The sequence below is a fragment of the Phalacrocorax aristotelis genome, chromosome 21 (assembly GCF_949628215.1).
Source record: "Phalacrocorax aristotelis chromosome 21, bGulAri2.1, whole genome shotgun sequence".
Lineage (NCBI taxonomy): Eukaryota > Metazoa > Chordata > Aves > Suliformes > Phalacrocoracidae > Phalacrocorax > Phalacrocorax aristotelis.
This window is the reverse complement of record NC_134296.1, coordinates 2,663,466-2,691,415: the sequence shown is the minus strand read 5'-3', so window position 1 is coordinate 2,691,415 and position 27,950 is coordinate 2,663,466. Positions and strand designations below refer to the sequence as shown.

The window sequence follows — 27,950 nt, the reverse complement described above, 5'->3', positions numbered from 1 at the left end:
CCTGGGAGAGTAAGACAGCAAAAACAAGAATAAGAGGAGTCGGGAGAGAGGATGAGGAAAGGGAAGAGCGAGGAGGCGGCGGTGGCGGGGAGACAGACTGCATCAACCATCTGCTGCGGGTGCTTTTAATTGCTTGGGTTCATTTCAGCTCCGCTGCCTCAGCTTTGCTGCAAGAGCTGCCAGTGTTGGGAGTTGGTCCCCAGCACCAACCTGGACCACAGGGGACACTCAGGGATGGGTCAGGATGAGACCCAGCCCCGGAGCAGCCCAGGTGCGATGGCGGGGAAAGAAAGGAGCCACGTTTTGCTGGGCTGAACTGGGGAAAGCAGCATCTGTGCCAAGGATGGGACCAGCCAGGGCTCCATCACCAAACCACCCGCTGGGGCCAGGGTCCTCCAGCAGAGCCAGGCTGGAGCAAGGGAAGGAAAAGCTGCTCAGAGCAGCCGCAGCTGCTTTACGCAACCACGCAGATGCCCCAATCCCTCACAGCTTTTTAAAGATTCCTCAATTCAAGCACTCGAGCTTGAGAAGGGGACATGCACCTGGGGCTGCTGAGCTCTGCTCCAGACTATAATTATCCCCCTTCTCCCCCAGCAGCTCCTTCTGTACCATCTGCACCTCCCAACACCTCCCTCACTCTTGCCTTCACTGCTTTCCTGCATGTCCCCCCCAAAAAAACCCCCACCTGGGGGTCCCCATCCCTGCAGTGTTGCTTTCCCTGCACCCCAAATCAGCTAAGCCAACCTGATGCCAACTGCCAGGAGCAGGCACAAAAGTCAAAAGTCACTGGCTGTAAATGTGGGCACCCCCTGCCCTCCTCAGCGTGGGATCTCTCTCGCTGGACCAGGAACACCCATCAGGGGACCAGCATCACGCTGGTGGCCAAGGCCACCAGCCCATCCCACACTGGCTCTGGGTGGCTTTGGGGGTACCCACCATCACAAGGGCTGTAGCCCATGAGTTCTTTATCTCAGCCCTACCATAACACAAAGAATAACAAGCCATTTTGCTCCCACAGCCCTTTTACCCCCCATTTAGGGGGTCAGCATGGGAGGGAAAACCCAGCTGTTAATTATCCCTTCCTCACATATGCAAAAAGCCAGCTGCCCATTGGCTGAACCACATGAATCTACTCACACGATGCAGCATCCGCTTTCCCATTGGCTTCAGGGCTAGCACTGATTTATAGGCTGAGCATCACCTGCCCTTTTGGGGGGTCCCTGGGCTCCCGAAAGGCTCCAAATCCCCTGATGAGCTGGTCTGGATCAGCCCCCCCCACCACCACCACAGATCCCATTAACTGGGGCCTGTTAATTGTTTGCATACAGCAGGGATAGCCCCAGGAAGAACGGGGACGATGCTGCACCATGACCCACCCATCTGCAGATCCCAGCTCCTGGCACCGTGGGGATCCCAGTGTCTCCATACTGGGAGGGCTGGGAATGCCGAGCTTTCTGTGTTGGCTTGTGACAGGGATCACCTGTATCCTGCAAAACTGCTGGGTGTGAGGATTCAGAGGGGCAAAGCCAGCCCAGTCTCCCCACATCGGAGGCATGCGCCGGGCGGGAGGGATCGGCGTGGTCTGGTTGGGAAGCTGAGAGGCTCAGCCAAGCACCGGAGCCGTGCATCCCTCACCCGAGTGTTTACAAACAGGATTAGTGCTGCCCACAGATTAAACATGCTGTGCCTGGGGTTTAATTTCCTTGGGAAAGTTTGACATTGAAATCCAAGGCTACAGCGAGCTGCAGCATCCAAGCGCTGGGTGCTGGCTGTGATGAGTTTGTCAGGCCTCTGCTGGTGCTCGGGTCTCTGAGCTGCACGCCAACCCCAGTGGGTGAAATCATCCTGGTAAGGCTGAAAGCTGGGGATGGACCTGGAGCATCAGTGGAGGTGAGGGGCTGAGGGCAGTGGCGGGGATTTGGGAGCCAAATCGGTGTCCTGTGTTCCGCAGGGAGCCAGCAGGTCCCTGTCAGACCCTGAGCCCCGGCAGCTCCTTTCCAAACACCTGCCCAAAGGGACGGCCCAGGCAAAATTGGGAAGATAAATCCAAAGTGATCACTCACCAAGCAGCTTAACACAATCAGCTTAGAGCACCAACAAGAAGCCATGGCTGAAAGAAGTCGGATCCTTAATCTTGGAGCAAATCCTGCTCCAAGGCCAGCTCCCCTCCCTGCCCCATCCATCCCCTTGGGACTTCACCCTCCTTTTTCCAGCATCCCAGGAGATCCCAGGGTCAGGCTGAGGACAGGCCAAGCTCTGGGGACATCTGCCTGCAAACAGGCGGAGGAAGACAGAAGAGCCCGTGGGAGATGCTTTGTGAGCCTGACACAGGGAATCTGGCAGCTGGCACGCGTGAGGCTGGGGGCAGAGGCTGATACTCGGGGGGAGCCACCACTGCTGGGGTAAACCCCGAGGGTCAGGAGTTTGGGCAGTAAAAGAGGAAGAAAAAAGGGTGATTGGAAAGGTGTGCCCTCAGCTGCCGTGTGAGCAGGACATGGCTGAGGCACCGCGCTGCCAACACAGGGGTCCCCTCCACAAGAGGGACAGGGACCCTCCTCCTGATTTACCCCAGGACCAGCTGGGGAAGGATCCCACGAGCAGCCATGCTGGGAGAGCGCACCAGCCCCTCTTCCTATCGCACTTCACCAGCTAATTGCCTCTCCCAATTACACAATTAGCATAAGGAAAAGTAACTACGGAACAGAGGCGTATAATCGTACAGCGGCTGCCGTGATTTCAGGTGGCAAACGGAGGGGCGAGATGCGTCTGGGGAGATGATGCTGGGAGGGAAATCTCCTCCAAAAAGCGGGGGACAGCGACAACATGGCAGCCTCGCGCACACATTTGCACACACGTGTGCGCTAACAGCCCCTATGGTCACATTAACAGCTCCGTGGAAGGATGAATTACGGAGCCAGGCAGCCGCCAAGCAATTTGGGATCATGGTGGTTAATTATATTAACGCACGCAGGTCCCCTGCCCCATTTCTTCCTTTTCCGCCAGCGTCGGGCTCAGGTCTGCAGCATTTTTCTGCTTTATAATTGCCTGGAGGAAGGCATTAATGGCTGGGTGGAAGGATAAATTGCAAGGCCGGGCAGCTGCGAGCAGTTTAGGATTGCAACGTGTTAATTATGTTAAAGGCACTAAATAATTTCAGTGTTGATGAGGGAAGGGAGGGGGGAGGTGGTGGAGAGATGCTCCAGGAGGCTGTGGCGTGTCCAAGGCGCTGGAGGGGATTGGGTACCTATGGCCAGAGATGCACAGGCACCTTGTTCCCATTAGCTCCGTTGGAAAAGGCAAGTTTTTAAAATGCAATAGCCTGATCTGGAGATGTTTGGAGCCTGAGCACGTTATGTTTGGACAGCCAGGGCTGGAGAAGCCGTTTCCCCTCCAGTGATGCCAGGCTCACCCAGGCAGGTGCCTGCAGCAGGTTGCACAGGGGAGGACAGCAGGGAAACGCTCTGTCCTTGCGGGGAGGAAATCAGTGGTGATGGAGAAACCTCCTTTCCCCGGGGAGGTGGTTCAGCTCCACACCCAGACCCCCGGAGGCTGCATTCCCTGGGGAGAGTGGGCTGGACCCGCTGCCTCCGGCTGGGCTCATCAGGGCCGGTGCCACCGTCCTTCCCTCTCCGAGGTGCCGTTGTCACTAGATGGCAGTGGAGCATCTCCGTGAGGCTCTGGGGGAGCCTCGGGAGACCCCCCTAAACCCCCCCGAGCCTCTCCCATCCCCTCCAGGCAGACCCGAGTGATAACCAGAGCCATCCTACCCCAGTGCTGGTCCAAAGGGATCCCAGATCGGATCTCAGCAAACCCAAGCTGCGAGGCACCGGCGTTGCCCTGGATACAGCCTGTTTTCTGGCTGAGGTTTTATTTGGGTGGAAAAAATCAAGATCTTGGCTGCTTAGCAGGGATTTCTTCTGCAACGGTCTCAGTTCTGGACTCACGTGCACTGCCCACGTTTCTGCCTGTCAGAGCCCAGGCGTGAGCGTGATGCAGATCCCAAATTCCCTGCTCAGCCTCGGTGCTGCAATATAACCCCCAGCCCTCGCCCAGACCCTGGCTGTCCCCTCGCCATGGGGACAGTGTCCCTGCACACGGCCCTGTGTTGTACAAGCTATAAACAGGGGAGGCAAGACAAACCTTGGAGCTGCCATCCCCATCCTGGGCTAGCATCTCTCTAGGGTGAAAACAGACTCTTTATCCCAGGCACAATCCTGTGGGAACAAGGAACTAAACTGCCCAGCCGGACTGGCAGCAGAGCGGCCCAAACGAGAAATCCCTCAAGGAAATCAGTTTAGTTCAATCGCTGCAGCAGTTGGCACACGGCTACAAACCAATCTACAAGCGAGCTCCATTAAATCAGTGTAATTTCTGGGCATGCATCAGCTCTGGTTTTACAGTCCTTCACGCAGGACGCTCCGTCTACAGCGGAGGGGACTTCCGGAGGTGGCTGGTTTTCCTGCCTCAGCGTCGCACCTTCCCTCCGCCCTCCAGGACCGGCAGCTGGGATGGGGCAGTGCTGGAGCTGAATCAATTCCTGCTTGGGAAAGACATAGCAAAACCTGGAGGAGGTCTCTCTCTCCAGTGTGGTCAGGTCTAGGATATGCAGCTCCAGGCTGAAACACCTGGTCAAAATGGACAGGAACACCTGAAAAGGGAGAAATTCACCCCAAATTCAAGGCTAGCTGGGAGGACGAAGCCCCCAGACCCAGCAGAGCAGAGGGATGTCACAGTGCAGGCAGGGGACTGCGCAGCACTGGGATGCAGGGATGGGGGTGAGGTCAAGGAATGGACATATCCTAAGCCAGGTTGATAAAGGATGGGAATAACTAATCCAGACTTGCCCAGCTCCTCTGGTCCGTGCTGTGCATGAGATACAGGGCTGGTGCAAAAGGAGACATCCCCTCCAAGCCCAGCAAAACCAGCATCCCACCAGTACCTTCATCTGGCAAAAGCCATAGCACTCACCACCTGGCCAATATGGGCTCCCAGACCAGCTCAGGAGAGAGATTTTAGGGTTTCTCCCTCCTTTTGGGCATGGCCAGGCCAGGCCAGACCCCAAGTGAGGGGAGGTAAAGAGGGATGGGAAAACCAGACAGAGCCTTGCTTTTCAATCCCTGACTCAAATCTTACCAGGGAGCAGGTGGAATCCGCGGGTCCCTGGGACTTCAGTAACCACAGCAAAGCCTGAAAAAAAGGATGACATTAAATCACGAGAAATGCCCAGTTATTTATTGGGTGCTTCAGTGGGTGCAGGTGTGCCTGGCAGCTTGTAACCACACAGAAACCAACACTGCTGGCAGAAATCGGGGTGATGCAGTCCAGCTGCGGTGCCAGAGAGCGGCACTAAGACCACATCCATCCTCCAAAGGGATTTATTTCTTTGGCAGCGGGGAGGGAAAACAGCAAGCTCTGCTCATTCTCAGCTGCGTTTCCACAGTCCCCCAAGACCTGCATTCCCTGACACTGGGGCATCAGATTTCCATGGCTGAGGATCAGCCTCTTATCACTGAGGTCTGCAGGAAATTGGGGCTGATGGGAGGCCCTGGGAGCCAGGATGGGGTTTGGAGGCTGCTGCTGGGCCAGGCACAGAGCCCAGGTCCCTTTGGGGCATTCGGGCTGGGTTAAGCACATCGGGGTGTACCCCAGGGGGGCTTTTGGGATTTACCCTGGGGATTGCTGGTTTGGGGAGGGCACAGGACTCACCTCCTGCCTTCTTGCATCATCACACAGGTCCTGGGATGGGCACGTGAAACAGGGTGGCGGGGAGAACATGAGCCTGCGCTGGGCTCTGCAGCCAATGTGGCAGGGAACCCTCCTCATCCTCCTCTTCCTCATCCTGCTCCTTTTCTACAGGCTGCAGGAGAAAGAAGGAAAGATGTTTGCAGGGAGCCTCCAAGAAAAGAAACTCCAAGGGCTCAACCCCACAGTCTGTTAACCTTCAACCTTTACCCTAAACCAAGAAGAAAACAGGAGACAGGGGCTATTGAACAAGAGCATCTCCACCTGCTGTCAATCACCCTGACTTGGGACAGCTGATGACAGTGATTGACAGCAGCTCAGAATGGGGCTGAGCCCCTCTGCCGGGGTCTTCCCCGCTCTCCCTCTCTCCCAGCCCATCCAGCCCCTCGGAGGAGAGCTAACCCACGCCAGATCTGGCTGCTCTGAATTTATTAAAACAACAAACAGGGTCTCTGCCTCCAGGTGCCCTCGTGCATTCCTGCGGGGCCGGCAGGAGCCGGGGCCGGCGGCGGGTGTCTTAGGAAACAGCATCATCCCAAACCTGGCTGCTCCGTGTCCTACCGAGCCTCCCCGTGGGAAGGGGGGCTGGCGCAGCACGTGGGGTCCCATCGAGGCGGTGGTGTCCCAGCAAGAAGCAGAGAGGTCGTGGGATGGTGGATCTTACGGTGGTGCAGAGCTGCTGCACCTGACTCCTGTAGAGCGGATGCATTTTTTCTTCCTATAGCAAATGCTCTTTCTGTCCCATTTCCCACCCCCCACCCCCAGGGAGGGTATTTCTGCTGCCCCTTGCTCACTTTTTGGGGCTGAACGCAACTTCCTCGCTCCTTCCTGGTGAAGGAATAGTGAACAGTGAAAGCCCAAGGTGGCTAAAGCACTATCTTGAGCGGCTGGTAAAAGGCTGCCACGCTCCCACCCAGAAGCGTCTGCATTAGTGGGCAAAAGTGGGGGTGCATTAATCTTCCACACGCAGCCAAGAGGAATCGGCTGGGCTGGGAGATGGCCCTGCTGGAATCAGTGAAAGGATGGATTTCAGCCTGGAAGACATCGCAGCCTCGATAGGGTCAGCATGTCCCACGCTGCCGGGGTCTGGCTTCCCTTGAATGTAACAAGTTAATGAAATTACTGCAAGTCAGAGGGACACAGAGGAGGCTCTGTGCCTTCCTCCATGGAAAAGTATTTCTCACATTCAGCTCAGCAATATTGCCTCTGTGCCAGGGACTGCGGCACCCGTGGGGGAAGCTATGCAGGGCAGGAGCGAGGGGATGCTGCAAAATCGCTCCCCGAGCATCCGCCTTTGGTGCCCTGCTCTTGCCCAGGCTGGTGGGTGCTGCTGGATGGGCTGGACCGACAGGCACAGAGGATCCTGCTGTGCCGGAGGGATCGAGAGCAAATCAAGCAGCACTACAGCAAAACAGGCAGCGAAGAAAGGTGTCACAGCAACTTTATCACTCCCTGCTGCCGATTAACCTTCCCGTGCAATTTTATCCTCCGCCCGGATGAGCAGGTCTCCAGGCGTGGTTTGGGTTGGGTTGTGAGGATGGGGCAGCCCTTGCCCAGCTCCCCAGGGAGCAGAGGCACAGAGAGGGGTATTCTGCCTCCCCTCCGCTGCCGCTGGCCTCGGCTAACAACCGTGACTCCTCCGTGAGGCAGAGGAAGCGGGGTTAATGCCGAGGAAAGCCTCGGCCGGCTCTGCTGAGCTCATGCCCTCAGTGAAGTTATTGAATTTACTCCCCCCCGACAAGCTGAAGGGAAGAGCAGCGGGGGCTGCCGCAGGGCACGCTGCGCCTGCGAGCCAGGTGGGACCCATTAGACCCCATCCTGGGGACGAGGCAGCACCATCCCACCCATCACACATGTCCCCGGGGAGAAGGGTGGGGGCCCTGTTCCCTCTCACCCCAGGATTGTCCTCCCGAAAACGGGGCTGGGAGAAAACCCCAAGAGCAGGGAAGGACGGAGGGGCAAACAGACGCTGCTGGGAAGGAAGGAGGGGAGCAAAGGGGAGTTGCTGGTGCAGGTCAGATCCTGCTCATGGGGTAACGCCATCACCCTGAGAGGGGAAAAGCTGCGATCTATGACCCAAATTAGCAGCTTTGGACACAAATACGATGGTCACTCAAGCTGCTAAAATTTAGCCTGTGTGACCATCTCTGCGCTCCGAGAACCTTCTGCCCCAATGAAACCACCTCGTACAGCAGCCCCACACACACCGCAGGGTCCCCCGAGACCCCAGCACCCAGAGACCCACGTCCCTGCCAAGTGCTCAGCGCAAGGGGCTCCATCCTCGGCTCCCTCTGCCACACGGGTCCCCTCTCCAGCTCCTCGCTCCAGCTTTTGGGGCTCTGCACAGCTGAGCTGGGCTGGGGAACCCCCTCAGAGATGCTCAGAAGAAGCAGCAACAAAAAAAGATAATCACAAATCAACACTTTTCCCCCAGAATGGCCCATTCTACCAGTTTCAAATGAGGAACATGGTGCCCAGACCCCATCATAATTTTTCCCCTGACCCAACTTCCTAAAATACTCACTTTCCCCTAAGTTACCTGGATTTGATGACTTTCTCATAGGCTGCACATCCTGGGATCTCAGTTCTCTGGGCAATCCCTCCAGGAGCATCCTCTCCCGGGCACTGGACCATGGGGTTTGCTGCTGAGCCCTTACCCGCTGCTCCGGGGGGCAGCAGCCCCTTTTACTGTTGGCTCCGTGCAGAAAGGGCTGATCCTGGCTGTTTCATCCTCCCCAACTACTCTGGGCACAGAGTTTTAATGTGAAAATGCTGTGGGCTGTTTGGGGAGTGGAAGGAAGACATCTTTTACTCCAATTTGGCAGGGGTCGCCTCCACTTATTGCTCTGAGCTTCCCCCCTGCTGCTCCGAAGGCTTTGAACTGGCTCAGATCCCATTAATGGGGTTAAGGAACAGCAGGGAAAACATAGGGTTAGTATCAGAGGAAATATAGGGAGCCTGCTGGTGTTTAGGGCCCGATTCTGTGGGATGCTCAGGCTCTCCATCACCTGAGACAGCCCCGTGTTTCATGCCATGGAGCTGTTCTTGATAAACACCCAATGCAGGGAAGAACACCGGTGCAGAAAAGCTCAAGTCATGGAAACCAAGTGGGGATGTATTTGGGGAAAGCACCATGGCACACCGCTCTCCTCCACCCTGTGGGCTCACACACAGAGAGACACAGCCCACGTCCACGCTGCAGCGAGGAAAACGTGGTCCCAAGTGCCTTAACCCAGTTACCGGGGTGTGAGCACCCGCCAGGACACAGGACCTCTGCCCGATCCCCCCTTGGAGCTGAGCACGCTGCCCTTTGCAGAGCCGCCGCATCTCCTGCTGTTGTGTTTATACCAATTAACTTGCTCAAAGCAATTAATGAGCTCCAACACCTCCAGCCATCACCTTCCTATAATAGCGGTGGCCCAGAAGGTATAAGCAAAGAGCAGGGCACGTCACCAAGCTGGACTGCACCACTTCGGGATGGGAAAGAAAGCAAGGATGGAGATTTGCTTCTATTGTGCATCTGCTGAAATCCCAGGGGCCAAATTGTCCTTCACCGACAAGCCTGTCATGCAAACTTGCACCATCACTTCTCATCCGTGATGGCCCGTCTGTCTGTTCCCAGTCCTCCTGGGGCTGACAGAGGTAAAGGTCTCAGCGTAATCTGTATCTCTCACTCTCAGAGAAGAGGAAAGGAGGTGCCAAGTTTCCCCCAAGCCTTTACACCCCGTTAGTGGGTCTCCACCAGTGAGCGCAGCAGCCAAAAGGGAAGGAGAGAGCAGACGACCAACGCTGCAGACAACCAGTCAACCCAAGACACCTCTTACACGAGCTGCACGTGCTGGCCCAGCTCCTCAGCAGGGTTAAAACCACCCAGTGCTCTTCAGCTGAGCTTTTTTTTTTCTGGTGCCTTTTTTTTTTTTTTTCTTCAGTGAAATTGCTTAAAAGTTCAATGGCACGGGTTTTGTTTCCTATCAAAGGACCTTTCAGATACGGAACAGCTTGCGGCTCCTCACAGGGAGATTTGCAGTTGAAAGGTCAAAGCTGTTTCTGGTTGTCCTTATCAGCGTTGGCCGGGCAAGAGGAAACCTTTCACCATCTGGGTCGGGCAGGGGAGGTCATGCTGGGGACAGAGCACTGGGGCACCGGGGATCTGGAGATGAGGCACTGATGACAGAAGGTGGGAAGAAACCCAGGAGACAAGAATTTTGCCTTATCTCCAGACCTACAGCAAGGCCACGGAGGGGAAGGCGACCCTTCCCACCACCCTGGCAGGCCCCACGGTCCTATCCGCTGGAGAACTAAAGGCTGTGGGATGTGATGGTTTGGGGGTTACCATTGCCCAAAGTGGATTTGGCCACTGCAACCATGGGGCTGGCCCCACTGGTGGCCACTCAGCTCCCTGGACGTGCTCCACATCCCTCCCAGCACTGCTGGGCTTGGTTTGGCTTGCACTGCTCACACGGATGAGGACCCACGTTGGGTTTGGGTGCTGGGACCCCTCCAGGGCTGAGCAGAAACATGGTGGTGGCCAGGCACAAAACCCCCAAAGAAAGCCCGAAGCAGCATCTGCTTTACAGGACCGAGGTCTCCTGAGCCTGAATAGAGTCCTGGCCCCGAGGGACAAGTTCCTCCACAGCCAAGCGACATAGTGTGTGTCCCATGAGACCATTTTTGCCCTCCTGACCCAAATAACCAGGTGCTAGAAGCATCCTCCAGCAAGAGCAAAGCTTAAATGCTTCTGGGCTCAGCTCCGAGGCAACCCTGCCTTGTTCTCAGCCTCCATCCCGCTCCTCCCATCCATCCACCCCGGACCATAGCACCACGTTGCTGATCCAACCAGTGCTCCAAGCTGTCGGGCACTTTGATCTCCCCCTCGCTTGCTCCTGCCTGCCTGCTCCTTCCCGTTCCCCACGCAAGCTGCTCTCCACACACCTCCAATCAGCCGACCCGGCCACGCTAGGAGCCGGAGCAGGCGAAACGAATCGGTGGGAAGCAAGAAGCCTTGACAGCCCATCTGGTTTTCATGCGACCTCCCCAGCGCTCTCAGTGTTGTCACCTTTCATTCGTCCTGACAGGTACAGAGATCACCACCAGCCTGATCTCTTGAAGTCTTGACATGCACAATCCCGTTATGGAAATACAAGAGCTCCTGCTGATGCGCCTTTGGGGGAAGCAAAACTCTCTGCCAAGCCCTTGGTTGGCAGAAGTGGAAACCACACGGCAAGGAGGGGAAAAACAGCCCCTGGGACGCACAAAGGTGGTTCCTTGGTGTCAACCTCACCTCCCCTGGCTTCCTCCAGTTGTAAAGACAGCCAAGCACCACCAACCCATCAGCAAAACCACCTGAGGAAGAGCTGGCGGGATGTTTGCAACCCTTAACACCCATGGCGGTGCCCCATGCCTCAGTTTCCCCATCTGAAAAAGGAGCCCTTTGTCCCCTGGTGGTGTCTCCTTGATGGGACCATGAGGGTAAGGACACAGCCAGCATCCACCACTTTAAACGCCGATGACCAGAGCATCCCGTGTACACACAGCACCATGAACGCTCCCGTTCTGCGTCCGTCTGTCCAAGCGGGTCTCACCCGGCAGCGGGGCCCCGCCGCCAGGTGAGACCCGCTCGGACGGACGGACGGACGCAGTACAGGAGCAGCAACAGTGAGAAAATACAGCTTTCTTCCCTGCGGAGCCCCCAGGGATGGCTCCTTCCCCACCCCCACCCCCCCGCCAAAAAAAAAGCCGATTGCTTTCAGGTGTCGGCCACTTAATAAAATAAATTTTCCCCTTAAGGAAAGAGGAGGTTTTCAAGGGGAGATTTTTTTTTTCCAAAGGCTAAACGCAAACCAGAAGGCAACGCACTCTGGCACATTGGCTCCACTGTCCTTTCAGGACACAGTTGGAGACACTTGGCCTCATTTTTTTCCCCCTTGTTTCACACCCCCCCCCCCCCCCAAAAAAAAGATCTTCCCTAATTTTTAGGGGCTGCTACAAATTTATCCCAGTAATCACAAGGTGATGCCATCCCACCGGCTCAGCCCTGGGGAGTTACTTGCATCGTCGTTTGTTACGGACTCTCCGGAGAAAACTTTTCCTTTCCCTGCAATAAATTTTCCACTTACATTTTAAGGGAAGAAAATGTTTTCCGGTGCTTTTTCTGGCTCTCTGTCGGGAATGATTACTCCCAGATTTATTGGGATTTGCAAAGGAGGCGGCGATACCTGGGATCTCCGAACTCGCCGGGATAATGATGCAGGCAGCACTTGTCAGCCTCAGATCTGATTTATGGAGCAAGATTTCATCCGTCCCGGTGCGTATAATTTACTGGGATCTGGAAGCGGCTCATTAGGGGATGAGACGAATAAATCCATCAATTCCCTGGGGAAGGGAAGAGCTTTGTCCAGCTCAAAACTCCCAAGGCAGGGTTTGGGGGTTTTCCTCCGCGGCAGCCGGACAGGGAGCAGGGCCCTCGCCGGGGAAATTCGGCACGGCCAGCACGGCACAGGACCCCCAGCCGGCTGCCGGGATGGCGGAGCCCCGGCTGCAGGGTCAAACGAGCCCCCAAAGTGGGGGGAAGCATCCCGGGGCGTCCCTGAGCGCGGTGCGGGTCCTGCTCCCCCGTGGCAGCCGGGTGTGAATCGGGGGGGTGCTGAGCCCCCCAGCGCGGGGTTGGGACCTGCTCCACAGATCCCGAACAAGCAGGAAAACCTGGAGCCAAACGCATTTGCTTTTACAAAGCCGATTTCTGGAAGGGCTTGGATTTATTCCCGATCCCTCCTGGGATCAGAGTCAGTTCAGCCTTTTCTCACTGCACAGAAGGAGCTGGGCTCACTTCCCCCCGACCCAGCACCCCAAAAACATACCCCACATCCTCTCCCTTTTGCTTTTTTCCCCTCCATTTCCACCATTTTTCAAACATCTTCCAGATAAAGACCAAACTCTGCCCAGGGTCACCCCATCAAACGCAGAATAACTGAGCCGACCCCAGCCCTGCACCGATGGGGAATAAACCCCCCAGGGGAATTAATTCCCGCGGCCGCGGCCGGGCTGTTGTACATCCGACGGGCAGCATAAATCTGCACTAACACCCAGCAGCGAGTTACTCTGATTTACACCTATTTAACCAGCTGCTGCTTTAATTCAGGGGCCGGATCCTGCTCCCGGTTATGTATATATTAAATCCAAAGTGACCCCCCTTATTTAGCACCATTATTTCAGATTTATGCCACATAATGGCGTTACTCTAAAATGAGAAACTCAAATCAACTCGAATCCTACCGCTTCCCGACGGAGCAAATCTGGAATAAATTCCCTTTAATCCCTAGATGTATTCCTGATTTTGCAACCTCTATCAGAATTTTAGGAGTCAAAAGACCGGTTCGGCCCCCAATTACACATCTTTTACTGTGATTAAAGCCATAAGCACACATCCAGCCCAGCACCTCCCCTGAATCCCAGCCGCCGGCGGCTCGTTGCCGCTTCCAGGCTTCATTTCAGCCCTTTTTTTTAAATATATAAAATATATATATATATTTGGAGCAGCTGGAAGGCAAAACAAGCCTGAACTTGGCATCCTGAAGCACTTTCCAAAGCAGCCTGAAAATCCCCCACACGGACAAAGTACAAATCTTTCCTTAGTAAAGCGGAAAGCCGCCCGGCGTAACGGCCCGGCATCGGGACGGCGATGGGAGAAGGGATCCATCCCTCCGGCTGCCAGCCGGCGACGCGGGGCTCGCGAGTCCCTCTGCCTCCCAGCATAAAATTGAGTTTATAGAGACCAAATTAACCGGTGGTGGAAATCTACCTCCGACTGCAAGGACGGGGCCGGATCCTTGTTTAAAGCAGCCTGAGGGAATGAAGCTGATTTATTCCTGCAGCTCCTCTAAAGGCCGCTACATCTTCAAAGCACTTTATAAACGCTTGGGTTTTTATTCAGCAGCTGCAAAAAACTGCTAGTATTTACATCGGTTTGAATCAAGCCAAAATAATGTTGATTTTTTTATTTTTTTTAAAATTTCCTCCTGTAATCTATCTCCATGAAATACATACGAAAACAGAAGCGATGGGGCTTGGCTTTCCCGCCGGCTTTAAGCCCGTCCGCAGCCCCGCAGTTTGTTTTCATGGGTTTTGTTTCCTCGATTGTTATTGCTATCATTAATTTACGGCACGCTTCGACACCGAACGCTGCTCCGAAGCGAGCGCTGCAAAGCAGCGCCAGGATGAAAACGGTCACTTCAAGATTTCAATAACCAAAAAAAAAAAAAAAATTTTTGACAAAAAAATTGCAATTTCAACAAATTCACTATTTCCTGGAAAAAAAAAATCCCCCTGCCGCCTGTGCTGAGGGTGTCCATGGGTTATTGCAGCAGACGTGAATCCCTCCTCACTACATCCACAAGGCTCTAATCCAACTCCACGGGGCTCTACGTCCGGGCAATGCGAGCATAATATATTTGTACAAATTTAGGTATTTTTTGCAGTTATGCGGGTGCGATTTCCACATGCTCGTCTGCACCTCGCTGCAATCTAGACACAAACTTACACGATTTTAGTGTCCGTGTGCTGGTAACGTGAACCGACACAGAAATACACCGTTTGTGTGCAAAATTATAATGCACATTTGCATGGGATTAAGTTACCAGTGCGTTTCTCTGGATGGCTATAAAAATGCATGCGTACATAAATGTGCGTGCGTATATAACGGGTATACGTGCATGTAAAGCACGTGTGGGACACGGAGGCTGTCGCCTGCCTTTGTGCATCGTTACTACACGTGGGTGGATATTTGCGTTTGTGCTTTGCTTTTGTGAGACCTGGAAACGGGACCGTTTTCTACGTCGTTGGCCTCATTAAGTAACAAATCTGGCCCCGGCTCGGAGGACCAGACCGAGGGGCTCCGACTCCCACTCGCTAACGCAAAACAGGGCTGTGATCAGCACGGGCCATTTCCCCAGGTGAATTAATAAAGTCATTTTTGCTGCCATCAGCGTGCACATTCCCGAGCCAGATCAAACCGTAGCTTGGGATGAAACTCTACAAGGAGTCGGACGTTAGGAACTGGAGGGTTTTCTGGGATATTTGGGAGGCAGAGAGGGACGCGCAGACAAACAAGGGCTGAGGATTGAACCCGTGATAGCTCTGCAGCTTTAGAAAAAGGATAAACGTAAGCAAGAACAACAGATTCCCTTCGCTGCTCAGGGCCGAGGCTATTGCCCCTGCGTGACAGAGAGGTGCAGGGACGTGCCCAAGACAAACCAGAGGACCGTGCTGGCACCCAACAAGGGGCATAAACCAGCCAGGGATGAATCTCCCCCGGGGATTCGGGGAAGGTCCTCACCGGGGGCGCAGAGCTGGGGCGGCCCAGGCTGGGACACAAGCAGAAGAGCAGCCAGCATGGCCAACTGAGTCCCACGTCTTCCTCGGGCAAGGGAAGAACCTCATATGGGCTTCCCCAAAACGCATGTCCTTGCAAAGGACAGCGGGAACGGCCTTCGTTGTGTTGTCCCAGCTCCTTTTGTCCACATGTGGTGTTTCTCCAGGCTGAGGACCTGGCCTGGGCATGCAGAGAAGCAGCAGAACTGGAGAACAGCCTCCAAGCCCTGGTCCAAGCTTGGTCAGCAGTCACCCAGCCCAGCTGGGGGTGCTACAGGCTGGAGGGGGCTTCGGTGTCTAAGTGCCATCGGGAGGACAATTATCCCCAGGCTCTGCCCCCTCTGCCTCGGCCCTGGAGCTCATGTGCCAGAGCCACGTTGAGCTGAGCCGCCTCCCTGCTTTCCAGAGGAAGGTATAGCTTTTTCTCAGCAGGCTCCCAACATCGGGCTTTTTTCCCAAACTGCAGATGGCAGAGGGAAAAATAATAAAAATCAACCCCCTTGAGAAAAAGCCCAGGGGTTGGACCATGACTGCTGGCCCTCATCTACGCTGCCCGACCTTCAGGCTGGGAGGGAAAACACAGCCTTGGAGAAGGAGAAGCCTGTTCCCAGACCTGTGCGTTAGGCATGGCTCCATGCCTCGCCAGCATTTCCAAGGCTCCGGGTAACGCAGTCTTGGCTGCGCAGGGACCTTTGTACAAACCACAGAGCTATGCAAACCCTCCACGCCTCCTGCTGAGCCCTTCAGTGACATCTCGTGATCCCACGGGAGGTGAGGCAGCTCTCTGGGATGGTTGGAGACAGGCGGGAAAGCCAATGGGATGCAAAGAGGAGGAAAAAATTTCCTCCTCCCAGCGAACAAGAGAGAAACCGAAAACAGAAAACATTTGCCCACAGAGCATCCTGCTGGAGTCCTCCTGCTGCACTTGGCGGCTCTCGTGTGTGGCTCGTTTGGTGGCAGATGCAATTAAAATGGGGCTGCAAAAGGTCATTTCAATCCAAGAGCCAACCAGGCGGTGCTTCCCCTTGCAGAGGTGTCGGAGCCGGACGCCTCCGTGACATTGTGAAGTTTCTCCTGGATGTTTTTCAACCAAGGAGTTTGTTGGGGTCATCCTTTGCCCACAAATAATCTGGTTTGTGGCAAATGGGCCCCAGCAAGCCCTGGGAGCACCATGGGGACCTGCCTGCCCCGGTCAGTCCCGTACTGGCACCCATCCATGGTGCCCTAAGAAGAAGCACCCACCTTGGTCTGCCCCAGCAGCCTTCACCCCGCTCTCAGAGCACCCAACACACCCATCCACTAAGCCAGGAGGACAAAGCACCCTGGTCTGGCCCTACACCCAAGAAAACCCAGGGCAGAGGGTTGGTGGCAGGTTCAGAAGGAGACCCCAGGGGTCCTGGTCCTCAGCCCGGCTCACTGGAGGGACCAAACCCCTCAGCACCCCCACGAACATCCAAGAGGGCTCACAAGCCTCTCACGCTGCCTTCAGCTCCCAAATACACCCAATCCCAGAGACCAAACACCTTCCCTAGACCTCTTCCACCTGCCCAAGAGGGTCCCTGGCCCAGAAAACCAGCACATCCCAAACCAGCCCGCCCGTCCCCCTCCCCACCACCGGCACACATGGATGGACTCATCCCTTTGCTGTTAAAATCCTTTAAATGCCAGCAGTAAAACTGGGAGAGATGCATTGAAACTAATAAGCCTTTACAGGAGTTATGCTATGTTTAATAATATTTAATGACTTGTTGTGTGCCAGAGGACTGAGAGTCCCTATTTAGCAATAATTTACAACACGCAGCGAGCTGTGGACAGTCGAACAGAGAAAATCTCGGCAGCACCAGCTGCTGCAAAGGGAAAGGGTCGGGGAACGCTGCGGGATGCAGAGGGAGCCATCGCGGGCATTAAAGGGTAGGTGGGGGGGGGGGGGGGCACTGCACGACCAGACCCCCATTTGCAGAGCCAGCCCCTCACAGGCTTCGCTGCCAGAATAAGTTTGAGCCCAGGATCGCAGCTCAGCCGCTATTTTTTACTGCAAATACAGTTTCCCTAACGAGGGACTGGAAAATCCAGCCGTGATTTATCCCTCACGCTACAAACCCGGCGCTGCTGCGATAACACCGGGTTTTGCAACGACCCGACAACATCGTATCAGCCCTGCAAGTGCTGCCAAGACATAGGGGTTACATTACATGTTTATCATAAGCTCTTTGAAACAAGATTGTCTTGTGATTCCACACAATCACAAGGGATGCCTGAGATAACAAAGTACTGCCCCAGCACCGCCAATGCAAGCAATAGCGCGCTGCATAACGTTATTTAATGGTCAGCGTTATCCTCCTGTTCCGCTGTTTAACATCACACGTTTGTGATCCGCCTGGTCCTTCTCTGCCTCTTTTTGCTGCTCCCATGCAGTCCATCCCCTGCCCTGCAGCCCCGATACCTGCTCGTTATTTGTCCCCTAGACCCAGAGCAAGGAGCGGTGCCCTGGGATGAGTTAAAAGCCGCCGTCTGTGTTGCACATAAGGGCAAACAGCAAACGGAGGCGTAAAACATCACCCTTCAGCCCAGATACCTGCTCACTTCTCCGTGCCCGTTATTTAATCCCCTCTCTCTTTCCCACCGAGCCTTTGAATCACCAAACCTGCCCCATCGTTTTGCACTCAAACACCCCCAAAACTGTGTAACCCCTCCCCTCCGCGAAGCCAAACGCAGGCCCTGGGAGAAGCCGAGGCAGCTCCGAAGCGGACGGTTGCAAAGGAGCAAAAAGGGAGGACAGAGGGTGAAACAGGAAGAAAAAACATCCAGGCAAGTTCTGATCCGCTCCCGCAACACCGGCGCCTGCTGCAAAAGCCAGCCTGCTGGGATGGGGGGGGGTCCCCAAATCCTGGGCTGTGGGACCGGCAGCTGGGGCATGTGGGGAGCAGGATAGGACCTCATCGGTGCTGGGGGCAAACGCCACCCACACCAGCAGAGCCCAGCGCCTGCTCCAAGGGCAGACACGGCACCCTGGGATCCTCGATCCCGTGTCCCAGGGTCACGACCATCCCTGAACCGACCTGCCCAGGCCTCAGCTGCGGCCTTGGGATGGGAAAGGCTGCCCACGGGCTCGGTACAGCTCGGGAAAAGGGAGGAAACCAGAGGGTGTCTGAAAAATGGAAGTTTCTCCCCCTGCCTGGGATTTTGAGCTGCTCGGAGCAGTTGGGGATGAAGTTTTAAATGAAGGAAGGGCCCTGGGCATTTCCTGTAGCTGGGAGACACTGGGAGCGCTGGGAGGGGAGGAGCAGGGCTCCCCCCACAGCCCCTGCCTTGAGGATGGGGGGGAGAACTGGTGCTCTGGTCCGACCCACTCGGGAAAGGGGCCTGGGGGCTGGGGTGGGGGTGAAATTGGGATTAGAGGGTTAATGAAGTGGATGGGAGGACGCACGTGACTGGCTGTGGAGTGGGGGAAGTGGGTGTGGGGTGTGCGAGTGGGTGTGGGTGTGCATGGGGGGGGGTGCTGGGCGATCCCTCCCTTCCCATCCCCACCATCCCCCTCCTCCCCGGCCCCCCGCACAAAATCCGCTCCCCGCCAGCCGCCCCCCCCCGTTCCCTCCAACCTGCGCCATGGAGGCACCGGGCTGCCCGGCCTTCCCCCCGCCTCGCCGGGCTGGACCCCCCCCGGGGCTCCCCCGGCCTCCCACCGCCTTCACGGTGGCTCCACCGGGACCCCCCCGGCACCCGCCGCCGCTCAGCCCCCGCCCGGCCCGCTGCCCACCGGACAAGGCAGAGCCCCGGTACCTGGGGGTCGCCAGCCCGGGCCCCCTCGCCGTGGCCGTCAATGGGAAGCCCTTCTACCCGGCCGGGGCTGCAGGTACCGGGGCGAGCGGCGGGTGGATGGGGGAAGCCGGGGCCGCCATCCCCCTCCCCGGCCCCTTCTGCTCCTCTTTCCTCCTCTCTACCCCCGCCCGGGGGCCTGATCCTGCCGCTGCCCTCGGTGTCTGCCGGGCCCCCCAGCCCTGACCCCCCCCACGCCCTTCCCCAGAGCGTCCTCTCGCCGACACGCTTCCCTCCGGCTTCACCGAGGCGGCCGCTGTCGCGATATGGCCCCGTCGGAGCGGAGACCGCCAGGGCATCCCCCGACGGGAGCCGGGGAACCGGCAAGGGCCGGGCCGGTGCTCCCGTGCGTCGGGCAGCCGGGACTGTGTCGCGACAGAGCAGAAGGGGCTCCGGGATCGTTCTCGCTCTCCCAGAAAAGAGGGAGACGAGGCGATGGGAGAGACCCGGCCCCGCTGCCGCGACGGCGGGGACCGGCCCGGGCCCGCCTCGCCCCGGGCGGAGGAACGGCGGGGACCGAGCCCGTTACCGGGGCCGGAGAAGGGCCCCGTCCCTCGGAGGAGGCTGGAAAGGCGCGTCCGGCCGCCGCCTCCCGTTCCCGGGCCTCACCGGGCGGGAGCGACCCCGCACCGGCCGCACGGACGGGCCCGGGGCTCCGGGCCCGGGGCAGCACCGTCGGTTCCCGGCCGGCCGGGGGTTCGCAGAGCACGGAGCTCCCCGGTGCCCGGCTCCAGCGCTCCCGGTGCCCCGGTGCATGGCTTAGAGGCTCCCGCCGCTCCCCGGTGCGTGGCCCCCGGGGTGCCCGGCTCCGGAGATCCCGCCGCTCCCCGGTGCCCCCGGGGCTCCGCAGCCCTTTCCAGGCTCGGGCAGGACGAGGCGCTTCCCCGGGGCTCTCCCCGTCGTTTCCACCGGCCGAGCAACTCCCGCCGCTCACGTCGCACGTTGCCTCCCGCCCGCCCGGGGCCGTCGGGGGCTCCGGCCGGGACTCACCGGGCTCGTCCCATCCCTCCGGGGCTCCCCCGTCCCACGGGCCTTTTATTTCCCCCCCCCCTTCTTCGTTTTAATATAAGAAGAAAAAGGCAGCGCCGCGAGTGTAATGGGAACCAGGTGGGGCCTGGCAAAGCCGCCCCGCTCCCGGCCGCGGGGGGAACAGGTAGAAAAAGCCCCGGGGACACCGGGCCGGTCCTTACCTGCTCCCGCTGCGGCGGGGGGATGCTGCCGGCCCCGGGGTGGCTTTCCCTGGCGGCTCCGGTGTTCCCCCCACCCCACCCCTGGTTCCCCAGAGCCCTTTCAGTGCCCCCATCCCTTCACTAATGATCCCTTTGAGTTCTCCTTTCCCCTCCCGGTTAACCCAAGAATTGTACAGCTGTTCCCCAGCTGCTGACTTCCCCAGCGCCGCCGAATCTTTCAGGGGGTGTCAGTTTAGGAAGGGGGGGGGAATATCTATATCTTCCCTTTTTCCCATCCTCTTTGTCCCCCTGCGACGCCGTGTTTATTTAGCTACGCGTCCATATCCTGCTCCCTTCCTGCCTCTACTCCTACTTTCTGGCCAGTTATTTATTTGTCTCCGATGCCGAAACCCACGGGTCGCTCGGAATTGCAGCACGTTGCCTTTGAAAAGGAGGAAAAAAAACCCAAACCCGATGCATTTATCGGACCGCTTTGCACAGCGGGATTCTTTTATTTCAGCCATTTCTTTCCTTATTTTTGGTCATGTTTGGGTTTTTTTCACTCCACTCTTTGGTGGGACTTGCTTTTTATCATTAAAACCCTCTGGTCTGGCGGCTGAGCCCTTTGGAGGACAAAGCGGGGTGGAAATGGCAATTTGTCCTCATCCCTTCACCGCTACCCACCACCGGGCACGTAGACAGGTCAGTACCGAGAGGGGAAGGAGCAATCGCCCCCCCAAGCCTCCCCCAGATAACATTTTCCCATTAATTCGAAGCAGCTGGACCTCGGCTCTCGGCTGTGCGCCGTAACCCCCAAATTGCCTTAATTAGGAAACAACGAAAAATCAAAACTGAAAGTCTGGAAAAGGCCGTGGCGGGGGCTTGTTTGGGGGGCGCGGAGCCCCGGGTGGACCCACAGGGGTGGGGACCCCATGCCCAGCTCCACCAGGATGTGATGGTTAATGGGCTGGGAAGGAGGATCTGTCCCGAAGGAGGCGATTTCCCCCCTCGCCGGCCCCGAGTGCTGCGCTGTGCCCAAGGCCCAGCCGCGGGCCCGATCCTGCCCCTCTGAGGGGGCTGGTGGTCTCCACCTGCAGCAAGCCCAAAGCTTTGGAGCTGATGCTCAGGGTAGGAGTGAAACTAGGGCAAAACCTAGCATTTTCAGGTCATCTCCTTCCTGGGTAAAGCCCTCATGTCCCCGCTGCTGCTGGGGTACCCAGGCTGTCCCCCCCATCTGCCAAGTCCCCCCTCAGTTCTCCTTTCAGCTCGTTGGGTCCCAGCAGCACCCAGCATCAGCCAGAGCCACTGACCTCCACATGTCCTCGTGTGGGGACAAAAAACCCTCCCGGGGGACAAAGATGACCTCTGAAACGCCTGGCAGTGACTTATCTCCTTGAACCTATTTCATGAGACAGCCAAGAGATGCCACAGCAGCAAGGGGAAGAGGGGAACCCCCAAATTTCTTCCCCTGGCCCCCCCAGCCTTGTGGAACGGTGGGAAAGGAGAGCTCTTCTTGAGCAAAAAGGCGGGGCGGGGGCGTGTGTGGTATTTTTCACTCCTTTCCAAATGGTTTCCTGGGAGTTACAGCTGCAGGGAAGTGCTGGCCCCGGGGCAGGCAGAGGCTCCCCTTGAATCGAGCTCAAGCGCGGGGGTCTGGATACAGCCCAGTGCCGGGGTGGGCTGGGGTTACTGGTGGATCCAATGTCTCTGCCCCGGGCGCAGCTGAGCAGGGCGGAGGCGTCAGCCCGTGCTGGAAGGGAGCAGGAGGAGAGGGATGAGGAGAGGGACGAGGAGAAGGACAAGGAGAGCTGAGCAAAGCCCTGTCTGCAAGATGATCCCGTGCTCGCTGTCTCTGTCCCCCCCTTGCCCACCCCACAGCCCTTGGTAGCAGCATCCAAGAGGGTCCCCAAGCACCCACTGCTCTGACCAGGATTCCCTCCCGCACCCTCGGGGAGCAGCACCAGCCCGCAGCCCCCCGCGGGAGCTGGGATTTTGCTCTTCCCAGTGCTTGATTTGACTGCTGCGTGCCTGCACCGAGCCCCTTTCTTCTAGAACTGTACCCCCACATTCTCCCTGGGGTGACTGTGTCCTGCAGGGATGGGAGGGGAGGTTTGGGGCTGCAGACGGGGGGGGAGCTTTGCTTTGTTAACACCACCCCATCTTATGCCTCTCCCCCTGCCAGGCGGCGAGAAGGGTTGCAAAGGCGGGTACCAGGCGATGCCTGCAGCCTGCAGGGCCCCCGTGAAAGCCCCAGGGGAGCTGGGGTGCCCGCTGGCAGCACCCCTGGGCAGCCTCCGGGAACATGGGGTCCCCGAGCTCCACGAGGCCCTGGGCAAGAGCAAGAGCAAGAAGCGGAGGAACAGGACGACCTTCAGCACGTTCCAGCTGGAGGAGCTGGAGAAGGTCTTTCAGAAGACGCATTACCCCGATGTCTACGCCCGTGAGCAGCTGGCACTACGGACAGACCTGACCGAAGCCAGGGTGCAGGTAGGGGCGTGGGTCGCTGGCTCCTGTAGGGATGGACACGGCCACCCCGGCTGGTGCCAGGCAGAGCTGGGGGATGTTTTCTCCTCCTCCTCCGCAGGGTGATGCTTAGTTAGAAGCTGTTTTTCCCAGGAGGATTTTGCTAAGCCCCGGAGGGGAAATCCCAGCCCAAGCACTCGCTTCACCCACTGCCATGGGGTACAGGTGCCAGTTGCCTCTCTGAGCTCTCTCCAGTTCTCCCCTTATCCCCTCTCTGCAGCACCCAAGGGGTGGGAAGAGCCAAAATTTGGGAGGTCATTGCCAACCTCCCCGCCCCCAGCATCCCCTAACGTGATCCCCGCCATGCCTCCATCATCCCCAGCCTCCCTCAGCTCAGCTCCCTCCATCCCAGGACTAGCAGTGATGGAGCTGCCATCCCAGGATAGGGGTCCCTGGGGGCTCAGTGTGGATGGGGCTGGGGGCAGTGCGTCCCAGGGCGTGGGGCAGGATGAGGACCTCCCTCGCTGCCCCAGCTCTGCCGACATCATGCTTGCATCAGGCCAGCGAGCTTCTTCCAGAGGCATCTCCATGTGGCTTGAGGCTCCCGGCGGGAAGAGGCAGCTGGAGGGGGTACCCGGCAGAGAGAAAAGTGAAGGTGGGTGGGTGACAAAGTGAGCAGGGGGCGCCCATTGGGTGCTGGATGCCTCGAGCCACTGAGTTCTGGGTGCTGCCCACCCCATGGGTCAGGCCCGAGGGACAAGGCACAGGCAGGGGATGCGCACCCTGAGCCTGCAACCACCCGGCCAGCCAACATCCACCACAGCCTCCGAGCCCTGATTTGGGCTGGATTTGGATGAAATTACCTGTAACCATAAGGGCCCTGTGGCGAGCATCCCGGTCCCACCTCCTCCTCCTCCTCTCCGGGAGATGCTGCTGGAGCCATCACCACCCTAGCCAGCTCCGGTCCCCAGCCAGCAGCGCGGAGGGAACGTGCAGGTGGGTCATCGTGACCACACAGGACCCAAAGAGCCTCGTTCTGCATCAAAACCTGGGGCTAATGAAACGCAGAAGCACAAGGGAGAAAAAAGGACCATGCACGGAGCAGGACTGCTTATTTTCCAAGAGGGATAAGAGAAAAAGGCTGGTGAGGTCAAAAAGGGGTGTGCGGAAGGGCGGCGGTCATCTCCAGTTTACCGGGATGCTGGAGCATCGTGTTAGGGCTCTTTTCCTGCCAGGAAGATGAGCATGGACCTGGGCAGAGGGCTGCCCATCTCACCCCGGGTGGGCAGGGGGTCCCCGCGCCTCAGCCCCCTCCTCCATCCCCCAGGTCTGGTTCCAGAACCGACGGGCCAAGTGGCGGAAACGGGAACGTTACGGGAAAATCCAGGAGGTGAGAGATGCTGCGGCGGCTGCCTGCCCCAGCCCTGTGCCCCCCTCCAGGGCAGGGGTCCCATCCCACTGCAGCCGGGGTCCCCATGGGGTGACCCACATCACCCACTTCTGCTCCTTCTCTCCTACGGGCCCTGCAGCTCCATCCACCCTCGGGAAAAGCACGTGGCCCTGGATGGAAAAGGGGAGAAAATGCAGCATCACATTCTGCCACATGCAGGAAGATGCTGCTTTATGCCCCCCTCCAGCTCCTGTGGGAACATGCCCTTTGGGGCAGGTTTTGGGGTCCTCCCCAACAAAGAAACCCCTTTAGCTGCCCCACATCCATCAGTGCTTCCCGCCCCTCTTTTCTGCAAGCCTTCATTTTTTTTGTCCCCACATTGAAAAGCATAAAAATAATTTAAAACTCAGCTTCACGTGCATCCCCGATGCTGAACTCTCCCACGGCGCCCTGCACGGGGGCGGGGGGAGGAAGACTCAACATCCCCGCCCCAGGCTATTAAAGGCATCATTGCTTTGCACCTCACAGGTGGGGGGGATCAAGGAGGGGGGGATGTGGTTCCCCACCCACATTTGGCCTCCCCCGCTTCACTTTTGGCTTATTTTTTCTTGTTTTGGTCCTTTCTTCCAGCTGCAGAACAACCTGTGGCCGAGCTCCGGCCCCGGGAACGCTGCGGGGCTCCTGTCCCCCGAGAGCATCCCGTCCCCCTGCATGTCTCCGTACCCCCACGCTCACAGCAACATCGCTGGCTTCATGGGCATCCCCGCGTCTCCCGGCCCCCACCCCGGCATCAACAGCCTCTACTCCCTGCACGGCCTCCCCCCCCCGGCCCTGGGCACCCACCCCTTCGAGCCGGCACCCGAACACGACTACAAGTCACCCACCCTGGTGCCGCTGAGGATGAAGAGCAAAGAGGCGACCAGCAGCCTGCTGAACTGGGCTACGTGATCCCCCCCCACCCGGGGAGGGACACAGAGCGTTCACCACCACCCCCCGGCCTTAGAGGGCATCCTTTCCCCCCCCCCAGCGCCAGGGTTTGGGAGCAGGTTGCGGGCAGTGGGTCACCCTCACCTCCCCCTCCCCGCGTACCCCAATCTCTGTGAGCTGCCTGCATCCCACCCCACTCCATCACCCTGCTGTCGGCCCCCCCAGGTGGGGGGGGGGTGTCAAAGCAGGGTTGCTGGGGGAGGGAGAAGGGTCACCCCCACACCCATCCTGTCCCAGCGGGGCTGGCCCCAGCAGCTCGGGACCCCAGAAGTGGCTCCCAAAAAACCTGAGCCCTCCCCAAGCACCTTCAGAAAATGGGATTTGATGGAGACACCGGGCAGTTTGCAGTGGGATCGCAGCCTCTTGGCCACCCCCGGCTGCATCCCCCCCCCGCCCGGACCCCCCCGCCCGATCCAGGGGGCACCAGCTGCGGGTATGTCCAGGGGAGCACCGTGGCAGGGGACACCGTGTTGTTTTGGGGGTAGCGCTCCCCTCTCCAGCTGAAATTTGGCTGCTGACCCCTCCCCAGTGCAGCCAGCAATGGGAGAACCTGGGTTCTTCACGTCCCCAGTGCAGCCATACTGGGAAAACCCATGCAAACTGGGACAGCTGCTGGTGATCAGACGGGGTTACTGGGGGCAGAGCAAAACCCCCAGCCACGTTCAAGGAGCCCTCGGAAGCCCCACAAAGCACCAGCAGCCCATTCTGCTCCTCCTCAAAGGGGAAATAAGATTCAGGGCAAGCCCCTGGCCCAGTCACCAGCTCCTGCAAAGTCCAGGATCCCCCAGGCAATAAACCAGTATGGGATGGGGGGCTGTGGGGATAAATACACCTAAATGGAACCCTCTGTGGGGTCACCCATAGCCACCCCATGCCTGTTACCCCTCAGCTTGATAAAGCAGCAAGGTGCTTTAATCCCAGCGGTGGGACCCCCATCCCTGGTACCATCCCCAGTGCCCCAGCCGGGGTGGTGGGGGCACAAGTGGTCAATTTGGAGGGGTTCTCCCCATTTTGGGGGCCTGCAGGAAGCCCGTTAGTGGTGGTACCTCTATGGCCAGCCCTGGGCGTCCGTGGAGGGGGAGGGACACAATGACATCGCATTGGATGTGCTTCATCTGCTCCGGGGGTCCCGGGGTGCACCACGAGTCCCTCCAAGTGCCAGGTCGGGGCAGCGTGTCCCATCCTGTCCCCCCCCAGTGTGACCCCCCCCTGCCCCCGCAGGCAAATGGCCCAAAGCAAGACACAAACGGGATCTCCCCTTGCTCCCGCTCATCCCATCGCCAGGAGATGCCGTTAAACCCCCCCGAGGGCTCCTTCGTGCCAAAAACCCCCCAAACTGCGGTGCCATCCTACCCCCAGCTCCTGCATCCCGATGCTGGCGGGGGGGGGGACACCTCCGCCAGGCACCATGGACCCCCTCAGGGAGGCGCCCAGCCTGCCAGTCCAGCCCAATTTGGGCCAAAACCCCAAGGTTTCCAGCCAAAAGGAGCCCAAACGATCCCAGACCCGTGCAGATGTTGTTCCTCGCCCACCAGGCCTGGCACCTCTGGCACAGCCTGGCCACGGTGGGTGCCCCCCCCGCCCCGGGAGGCAGCCACGGCGTGGCCGTGCACCCAGCGCTGCCCACCCTCGCCCGGGCCATCTCGCGCCCTGGCTCTCGCAGCACCCCTCCCACCAGCGGGGATTTTTGTTATTCATTTATAAACAATAAAACACATTTTTAATAAGTTATTTATGGCTCCGGCAGCGCTATAAAAGCCGCAGCCTGTGATCGCTCGGCACAGCTGGGGAACATTTTGGAGCAGGCGGAGGGGAGCGAGGTGTGATGGAGAGCGCGGCCCGGCTCACACCTCATCTGCGAGCGTCCCGCCGGGCTCCCCGGGTTTTGGGGGCCAGGGTGGGTGCTGGGGGCACCCCCGCGGAAGGAAAGCACCCCTGGGGGGGGGCTCAGGACGCTTTGCAGAGCCATGCGGCACCCACTGCAAGCGACAGTGGTGGCTGCGCCCCCCCCGGGCAGGTCCTGCTCGGGGACACGTGGTCTGTCCCCCCCCTTTTTTTCCTGCTCCCAGGGGGACAAGGGCAGCTCTGGGGACCTTGGGGGGGTCACCGGGCTCCAGCTCACCATCACCACCCAACCTGGCCCGTGGCTACGAGGGAGGAGGGCAGGATGGGCCCCGCCACCCAGCTCATGGCTGTGCATTTATTAAAGGCACGTTACCATCGAGACTGAGCCGGTGTGGCTTCTCTAATGTCTACTAAGGGGTAAGTTTGCTGCCTCCGGCCTTCAAAGCCTGTGGGGTGGGGCTCCAGGGCAGGGGCTGAGCACCCCCAAGGCTGGGTGGGGAGCGGGGGAGCAGGAACAAGGGCACAGCATCGCAATTTGTGCCACGCTGATGCACCCCAGCTTTGCACACCGTGTCCAGAAAGCAGCCCCGAGCCGCGGGGCAGGGAGAGCAGCCAGGGTCACTCCTGGAGCACCCCGGGCTTGGCATTGATGCATCCTGGCACGCAACGGGGAGTAAATCAGGGCTGCCACAGCGTCCTCTGCCCCTGCCCCACCTCTCCCCCCTCAAACCAGGGGTAAATCTCCCAGGATTTCACTGACCCAAGCTGGCTGGGGCTGCTGCGGCCTCTCTGCCAGGGAAACTGAGGCACGGCAAGGTGCAAGGGTGAGCTCTGTCAAGGGCAGGTTTTGGGGATAGTGGGTTCAACACCCGGCTCCTCTGCTGGAAGCAGGGGCCAAAGGAAATCCCAGTGACACCATTATGCCAGTGCCAGAAATCCCAGGGCAGAACGTGGGAGGGTTCAGGGAAGGGGACAGGTAAACATGCCTGCTTGGAGCTGCCAAGCTCCTGCCCACACGCCCCTGAGGTCACCAGCTCCCCCAAGCCAACAGATCCAGTTGCAAGATAAACATTAAATCTTTCGGCAACAGGTAATCCAGCCCCAGTGGGACTTGAGGAGGGAGTGGGGTCAAGGACACCAGCCGAGGAACCCCATGCACCAGGCCAGCCCCA

The 27,950-nt window shown here is 58.4% G+C and overlaps 1 protein-coding gene and 1 long non-coding RNA gene across 3 annotated transcripts; one reads left to right on the top strand and one right to left on the bottom strand.

Moving 5' to 3' along the window:
* Positions 1-73: 73 nt before the first annotated feature.
* On the bottom strand, positions 74-20,447 carry LOC142067065 (uncharacterized). Of its 2 annotated transcripts, none has more exons than XR_012663884.1 (4): positions 20,115-20,447; positions 5,707-5,857; positions 5,134-5,187; positions 74-4,537 (listed from the first exon to the last, which is right to left on the bottom strand). It is a non-coding gene; the product is annotated as an uncharacterized LOC142067065 (long non-coding RNA). The 2 variants fall into 2 exon arrangements; XR_012663885.1 differs by lacking the exon at positions 20,115-20,447 and adding an exon at positions 8,282-9,964.
* ALX3 (ALX homeobox 3) lies at positions 18,595-27,110 on the top strand. Its single transcript, XM_075115312.1, has 4 exons — positions 18,595-18,961; positions 22,276-22,580; positions 23,884-23,946; positions 24,577-27,110. Exons 1-4 carry the CDS (start codon positions 18,595-18,597, stop codon positions 24,892-24,894), a joined length of 1,053 nt encoding a protein of 350 aa, XP_074971413.1. The 3' UTR covers positions 24,895-27,110.
* Positions 27,111-27,950: the final 840 nt, after the last annotated feature.